General features: G+C 37.9%; 1 protein-coding gene across 1 annotated transcript in view; it reads right to left on the reverse strand.

Annotated features, from left to right (window-relative positions):
* The window catches only part of LOC103521014 (39S ribosomal protein L2, mitochondrial), a 10378-nt gene extending 6144 nt beyond the window's left edge, over positions 1 to 4234 (reverse strand). The window contains exon 1 of the mRNA XM_026831888.1: positions 3952 to 4234. Within this exon, the coding sequence (XP_026687689.1) occupies positions 3952 to 4234 (283 nt within the window). The remainder of the gene's footprint in view (positions 1 to 3951) is intronic.
* Between the last annotated feature and the right edge of the window lie 4884 nt (positions 4235 to 9118).

The raw sequence follows: 9118 nt of genomic DNA on the forward strand, positions 1-9118 counted from the left end.
AGTCCTACCAACAATACCAAGTCCAAAGTCCTACCAACAATACCAAGTCCAAAGTCCTACCAACAATACCAAGTCCAAAGTCCTACCAACAATACCAAGTCCAAAGTCCTACCAACAATACCAAGTCCAAAGTCCTACCAACAATACCAAGTCCAAAGTCCTACCAACAATACCAAGTCCAAAGTCCTACCAACAATACCAAGTCCAAAGTCCTACCAACAATACCAAGTCCAAAGTCCTACCAACAATACCAAGTCCAAAGTCCTACCAACAATACCAAGTCCAAAGTCCTACCAACAATACCAAGTCCAAAGTCCTACCAACAATATCATGCCCAGGGTCCTACCAACAATACCAAGACCAGAGTCCTACCAACAATAAGAACCTGAAACAAACATGAGATACGGCACTGTTACTATTATGAACCGAGAGAAGGGCACACTACAGATATAAGTATGCATAAGTAGGTACTCAATCTTAATAATATATGTACTAACTTTAAAGTAATACATACAGGTTTAGTTAGGGTTAATTGTGTATTTAGATAGCAAAGGGTCCGCCCGTTTAAGTGTTTAAATAAATAAATAAATAAATACATAGGTACATATAATGTGCGACACTTACACTCGTTTTTATGAACAAGAATGATCGTTCTTAGATCAGTCTCAAGTCAAAATTGACCAATCAAATGCCTTGAGACTATGCTTAGCACGAACTCAAGAGCCAGCATTTTGATCATAAATATGGGTGTAAGTATATTATGTATAATATATTATAAACAGCTCACTCCTATGTTACAGACTTAGGGATTCAGAAGTTGTCAAACTGTTTCATTTGGCGGGATGGAACATTAAACAAGACCAACAGAAGAAGATCCCATTTCCAAACATACAAAGTAAAAATCGATTCCCGAAGTCATAACAGAAAAGTTCCGGGACCAAGAAAGAAGAGCGGGGAGGTTTTTTAGCGGGTTGAGCGGCCAGGAATGGTGCCACAGAAGGGCGAAACGCCATACCCTGAGCCGTGACTCCAGCATGCCCTCCACACCATGCTGGAGAAATCATAAAAATTTTTCCTCATAAAAAAAGGTGATTACAAGGCAGACGCACTACCAACCAAGCTAACTAGGCAGGCGTATAAATAAGAACAATGTATTGATATACATGCTTACCTTCAGATGGCACCAAGGATGACTGGATTGGGGTGGTAGTAGATGGAACCAGGGTGGTATTGGCAGGGGGCGGGTTAGGGGCAGCGAGGGGGGCTTGGAACTCCTCAAAAAATAAAAAAAAAAGTCCTATCAACAATACCAAGTCCAAAGTCCTACAAACAATACCATGACCAGAGTCCTACCAACAATACCAAGTCCAGAGTCCTACCAACAATACTAAGTCGAAAGTCCTACCAACAATACCATGACCAGAGTCCTACCAACAATACAAAGTCCAAAGTCCTACCAACAATACCAAGTACAAAGTCCTACCAACAATACCATGACCAGAGTCCTACCAACAATACAAAGTCCAAAGTCCTACCAACAATACCAAGTACAAAGTCCTACCAACAATACCATGACCAGAGTCCTACCAACAATACAAAGTCCAAAGTCCTACCAACAATACCAAGTACAAAGTCCTACCAACAATACCATGACCAGAGTCCTACCAACAATACAAAGTCCAAAGTCCTACCAACAATACCAAGTACAAAGTCCTACCAACAATACCATGACCAGAGTCCTACCAACAATACAAAGTCCAAAGTCCTACCAACAATACCAAGTACAAAGTCCTACCAACAATACCATGACCAGAGTCCTACCAACAATACCAAGTCCAGAGTCATACCAACAATACCAAGTCGAAAGTCCTACCAACAATACCATGACCAGAGTCCTACCAACAATACAAAGTCCAAAGTCCTACCAACAATACCAAGTACAAAGTCCTACCAACAATACCATGACCAGAGTCCTACCAACAATACAAAGTCCAAAGTCCTACCAACAATACCAAGTACAAAGTCCTACCAACAATACCATGACCAGAGTCCTACCAACAATACAAAGTCCAAAGTCCTACCAACAATACCAAGTACAAAGTCCTACCAACAATACCATGACCAGAGTCCTACCAACAATACAAAGTCCAAAGTCCTACCAACAATACCAAGTACAAAGTCCTACCAACAATACCATGACCAGAGTCCTACCAACAATACAAAGTCCAAAGTCCTACCAACAATACCAAGTACAAAGTCCTACCAACAATACCATGACCAGAGTCCTACCAACAATACCAAGTCCAGAGTCATACCAACAATACCAAGTCGAAAGTCCTACCAACAATACCATGACCAGAGTCCTACCAACAATACAAAGTCCAAAGTCCTACCAACAATACCAAGTACAAAGTCCTACCAACAATACCATGACCAGAGTCCTACCAACAATACAAAGTCCAAAGTCCTACCAACAATACCAAGTACAAAGTCCTACCAACAATACCATGACCAGAGTCCTACCAACAATACAAAGTCCAAAGTCCTACCAACAATACCAAGTACAAAGTCCTACCAACAATACCATGACCAGAGTCCTACCAACAATACAAAGTCCAAAGTCCTACCAACAATACCAAGTACAAAGTCCTACCAACAATACCATGACCAGAGTCCTACCAACAATACAAAGTCCAAAGTCCTACCAACAATACCAAGTACAAAGTCCTACCAACAATACCATGACCAGAGTCCTACCAACAATACCAAGTCCAGAGTCATACCAACAATACCAAGTCGAAAGTCCTACCAATTATTTTCTCTGCACAACAAGTGACATATTTTCTATCATAGTTACAAGTATTAAAGGGTTAATGAATCCTCCCTCACATGATCCCTGTTCTAGACTCTAGACTCTAGACCATCAAAGGGTCAAGTTTTGCTGCAGTACAGTCAAGTTTATCAATGAACCTATTTTTCTATAGAGTAATAAATGATATATGTACTAACTTTAAAGTAATACATACAGGTTTAGTTAGGGTTAATTGTGTATTTAGATAGCAAAGGGTCCGCCCGTTTAAGTGTTTAAATAAATAAATAAATAAATTGGGTTAACGAATCCTCCCTCACATGATCCCTGGTCTAGACTCTAGACCATCAAAGGGTCAAGTTTTGCTGCAGTACAGTCAAGTTTATCACATAGGTACATATAATGTGCGACACTTACACTCGTTTTTATGAACAAGAATGATCGTTCTTAGATCAGTCTCAAGTCAAAATTGAAAAGACAAGTTTAAAAATAGATTTTCCTGAAGGTAATAATGATATAGATAGCCATACTCAAGTATTGAGCAATGTATTCATGCCCAGGGTCCTACCAACAATACCATGATTAGAGTCCTACCAACAATACCATGATTAGAGTCCTATCAACAATACCAAGTCCAAAGTCCTACCAACAATACCAAGTCCAAAGACCTACCAACAATACCATGACCAGAGTCCTACCAACAATACCTAGAGTAATAAATAACCGAGTGAAGAAAGACAAGTTTAAAAATAGATTTTCCTGAAGGTAATAAAGATATAGATAGCCATACTCGAGTATTGAGCAATGTATAAATCAAATTGTATCAAACAGGGTTTACAAAATTGACCATAACTTGTCACAGAAGAGAGATAGAAAGATGAATCTTTCAGTCATGTTCAGAACAAGATTTGTAAAATAATCTAAAAATGCAGACTCCTGAAAAAGGGGGTGACGAGTAAAACACAAGTGAGTTTAAACTCTGTGACCCTGACCATAAGCAACAATTTTGTCTCACCTGGAATTCTGGGAATGAACATGGAGGATAATCTAAAAATGCAGACTCCTGAAAAAGGGTGTGACAAGTAAAACACAAGTGAGTTTAAACTCTGTGACCCTGACCATAAGCAACAATTTTGTCTCACCTGGAATTCTGGGAATGAACATGGAGGTTTTCAATATGTCTCCTGCCTTCATATTCTCAGTGGCCAGAATGAGTTTCAGAAAGTCCCCACTTCCTACGAGAGCTAGATTGGCTGTCCTTACAGTTGGTGCAGGGGATGGGATGATTTGTATGACTCGCTCTTCTAGAGGAGGGCTGTCATCTGTGGGTCCCCTACGGAAGTCGTGCACCCAATGGATGTCTTCTTTGATACCGCCACCCAGACCAGCAACTACAACTCTTCCTGTAATGAAATATAAATACATTTTATAAAATAAAAATGATGATTTATTAACTTGATCAATACTTACTTAAAAAATCCAAGTATCTATTCCCAAATTCAATGTAAACCATTGAAAATCTTCATGGACTATTTTACAAATATGAATGTATCTACCTAGAAAATTTGGTAGGTACTAGCTCAGAAGTCACATCCACATCACTGGAAAATTGCTACAAAAAGAAGCAGTCACAAATGAGCAGTGACCAATGTTATCGCAAATGCTTTGCACGTTGCATTGCACAAGTCTGGACCCACCATTACTTATGTTCTATTACCTATGTGCCTACCGAGGTATTCGTGTTATCCTAACAAACTGATTAATCTAAACCACCGATTACTAGACCAACGAGTTATCATTCTTATCAGTTCACCGAATCCTAAAACGTTATCAGTTCCCCACCGGTTTATACAATCATTCTTCTTCTGCGGTTCCTCAAGAATGGTTTAGAAAGTGGTGGCCAACCTGGCTTGTGGCACCCCTATTATTATCTTACTCTCTTTTATGTTGTATTTTTTTTTTTCTTTTTTTTTTTAGAATTTAAGCAAGGTTTTAATTTATGAAATTTATACATCCAGGCCTATCTAGAAACGGAAAACTTTGGGCAGAAAATTTCCGGCCCGGCCGGAATTCGAACTCAGCATCTCTGGATTGAGTCAGTGCTCTTGATCTCTCCGTACCCTGGTTGGTAATCCGTGTAATCACTGCTTTGGAAGGTACCACTACCACTTCTCCTTCTTTTTCTTCGCCTTTTCCCGTGTTCAGACGGGGTCGACGTTTTTTCGTGAGGCCTCAATCAGCCCTTGGGTGATCGCTTTTGGGTTGACATTAGGGTTTAGCTGATGGTTTCCATACCTACACAAGACCTCAATGCTCTTGACCACTCTATGTAGGCCCGGTATACTCCGTTTTGGAACCACTTGTTTAGTACGTACCTACACAAGTCCTCAATGGATCTCTCGACCAGAGAATTTCAGTCGGTAGACAGTGGAATCTGCAGAAAGAGAGGGTGGCCGCAGAAATCGACAGTAAAAGTTTAAACTTGTCAGTAATGTCAGTCAACAGTCAACAATCGACTGTCAGCCAGAAGGTTTGTTTGAACGATCGCGATTTTTTTCACAACTTTTAATAAAATCATGTAAAAACGAGTTTTAAATGTTCGTATTTTTTTTTATAATTAGGTAGGTACCTACCATAAAACAAGTCAATTTTTTTACCAACTTTTAAACAACATGTGTATTTTTAAACTCAGTTTTTTTTCTTTTACTTTAGAATATATTTTTTCAATGTGGGTGAATGCAAACAAGAAAGTTTTTATTTTTAGGAATAAGAAGTAGAAGTGTGTCCTTACTCCTTACCCTAATATGTAGGGAACCAAAATATTGTAGGGAACCAAAACTTATCGCGCGGTAAAAAATGATTATTTTTGATAACGCTTTTATATCAAACGTTTTTTAAAACGAAGTAGGTACGAGTATGAATGAATAAGTTAAGTCTACCTTCAAAGTTAAAAGAGAAAAATAATTTGTTAATTTAAAATAATATTTTGTTTAAACTATCTTAAGGTAAATAAATAATTTTATCCGAATGTAATAAATTCTATGTTGCCAGCCTAGTTAGCTTAGTTGGTAGTGCGTCTGCCTTGTAAGCGCTAGGCCGCGGGTTCGATTCCCGCCCGGGGCGGATTTTCCTATTTTGTACCAAATATCTACTCGAGACCTTGTTTAGACTGCGGGAGTAAAGGGACTTTTCAGTCTCATTCTGGCTGTATAAACAAGGTATATTCTATATGTTAGGTTTATATTAGACATCATATGTATTAACATTATTCTTACCGTTTTTATTATTATTGGATACTAGGTATTTGTGTTTTTCTACTCCGACTTTCTACTCCGCCTAGTATCCAATAATAATAAAAACGGTAAGAATAAAGGTATATTCTATTCTATTCTATTCTATTAGGGTTTAGCTGATGGTTTCTATACCTACACAAGACCTCAATGCTCTTGACCACTCTATGTAGGTATACTCCGTTTTGGAACCACTGGTTGAGTACGTACCTACACAAGTCCTCAATGGATCTCTTGACCAGAGAATTTCAGTCGGTATAGACTGTGGAATCTGCAGAAAGAGAGGGTGGCCGCAGAAATCGACAGTAAAAGTTTAAACTTGTCAGTCAACAATCGACTGTCAGCCAGAAGGTTTGTTTGAACGATCGCGATTTTTTTCACAACTTTTAATAAAATCATGTAAAAACGAGTTTTAAATGTTCGTATTTTTTTATATTAGGTAGGTACCTACCATAAAACAAGTCAATTTTTTTACCAACTTTTAAACAACATGTGTATTTTAAAACTCAGTTTTTTTTTCTTTTACTTAAAAATATATTTTTTCAATGTGGGTGAATGCAAACAAGAAAGTTTTTATTTTTAGGAATAAGAAGTAGAAGTGTGTCCTTACCCTAATATGTAGGGAACCAAAATATTGTGGGGAACCAAAACTTATCGCGCGGTAAAAAATGATTATTTTTGATAACGCTTTTACCTATTTCAAACGTTTTTAAAACGAAGTATAGGTACGAGTATGAATGAATCAGTTTACCTTCAAAGTTAAAGGAGAAAAATAATTTATTAATTTTAAATAATGTTTTATTTTTAAGCTATCTTAAGGTAAATAAATAATTTTATCCGAATGTAATAAATTCTATGTTATTGTACCTACCTAATTTTAATTTTAGTTTTCAAATACCTAATAATAAGTATGTGAACTAAGAGTTTAATGCACTCATTAGGAGTTGTGGCCCATCATAAGGACTCAATGGATTAACACGGCATATAGGACGGAAAATCGATCTTTTTAAAGGTAAGAATAAGAAAGGATTTTGCTTCTTTGAAGAAGTTATATACCTCCTATTGGTATGTAATATCAACCTCCAATTCCTAGCTAACGAAATAGCAAAGGTTGAGTGCGAAGGGCATCCACTCGTAAAATTTTTGTAGCCAAAACCAAATGTCAGCCCAAAGCAATCATCCTATCTAGTGAAGATGATGAGGCAGGTAGACACATATCATAATGGACAAGTGGTTAAGAGCTGATAGCATGGGATAGGTGTTAGAAATGGGATGAAGAAAACCAAAAAAACCTCACACATTATAGGTAATAATGTGGGTGAGGTACAAACATAATACTTACCTACCTATCAACTACCTATAGCAGGGGTTTCCAACTTCCATGTGTATGCGGGCCACATGCGACATTGGGAGGTACTTCGCGGGCCACATACGTCCCCCCCAACTTTTCAGAAATGCAGTCCGAATTTTGAGCGCCGCAGGCAAAATTTTTCAAAAATTATCCTCCTAATTGTAGCCGAACACTAAAGGAGGTCAGATTTTTTACATTTAGGTAAGTTTGTATAATTCCCGAAAAGCTTTGCGGGCCACATTTATGAGGATCTTCTTTTTTTACGCTACTTGATGTAATCACTCAACTGTGTAGGTACACTTTTGCTTTCTTAATTAAAGTAGGTAGCTAGGCAGGCATAGGTAAGTAGGTAAGAACATTAGAACCTCGATCATTTCATCTTTACATGGGTTTTACCCGTTGATTTGTTAATCAATCAATCAATGATTTCAACTCCAAAATCCGTTGTTTCTTTTTTTCTACCTTTCAAATAATAGGTACCCATCTTATCAAAGGAAAAGATCTTAGTACCTAAGTGATCATTTCAACCGCGATCATTTCACCTTTACATGGGTTTTACCCGTTGATTGTACATAATTATGTACATAAAATATTATCATACCTATAGGTATACATATAATATACCTACTTAATAGATAGGTAGGTACTTGATTAAATGATTATGATTCTGATGTGATTTATGGGCCTATTGTATCAGATCCTAGCTTTTGCTTTATTTATAAAACTCCAGTGTCAAGATACATTCTAAAATCTAATTCTAATTAATTCTTCGTAGGCAGTGGTGTGTGGTAAGATATTCAAAAGGGGAAGCTATAAATAGAGGAGGAGAACTATCGATAGCACTATCGATAGTTTTGACTATAAAACGCTATCGATAGTTGAGGCTTGGCTATCGATAGTCTCCAATTCCTAGCTAACGAAATAGCAAAGGTTGAGTGCGAAGGGCATCCACTCGTAAAATTTTTGTAGCCAAAACCAAATGTCAGCCCAAAGCAATCACCCTACCTATCTAGTGAAGATGATGAGGCAGGTAGACACATATCATAATGGACAAGTGGTTAAGAGCTGATAGCATGGGATAGGTGTTAGAAATGGGATGAAGAAAACGAAAAAACCTCACACATTATAGGTAATAATGTGGGTAAGGTACAAACATAATACCTACTTACCTACCTATCAACTACCTATAGCAGGGGTTTCCAACTTCCACATGTGTATGCGGGCCACATGCGACATTGGGAGGTACTTCGCGGGCCACATACGTCCCCCCTCCCCCAACTTTTCAGAAATGCAGTCCGAATTTTGAGCGCCGCAGGCAAAAGTTTTCAAAAATTATCCTCCTAATTGTAGCTGAACACTAAAGGAGGTCAGATTTTTTACATTTAGGTAAGTTTGTATAATTCCCAAAAAGCTTTGCGGGCCACAAAAATGGTCCGGCGGGAGGTCGCGGGTTCGATTCTGGCGCGGGGCAGATTTTATCCTACAGATGAGGTTCGTTCTCGGAACGGAACTGGTTTTCGCCTATCCTGTCTTCCTTCTCTCTTCACTTTCGGGACGATAAGACCTTAGCAGTTACGCCAGTTACCTATAGTTTCTTCTATCGAACCTCTTTTTTTTTTTTTTTCTTTTTTAATAGAAACTTTTTTTTTTAAAAAATTTAAAAAAAAA

The sequence above is a fragment of the Diaphorina citri genome, unplaced genomic scaffold (assembly GCF_000475195.1).
Source record: "Diaphorina citri unplaced genomic scaffold, Diaci psyllid genome assembly version 1.1 scaffold4393, whole genome shotgun sequence".
Lineage (NCBI taxonomy): Eukaryota > Metazoa > Arthropoda > Insecta > Hemiptera > Psyllidae > Diaphorina > Diaphorina citri.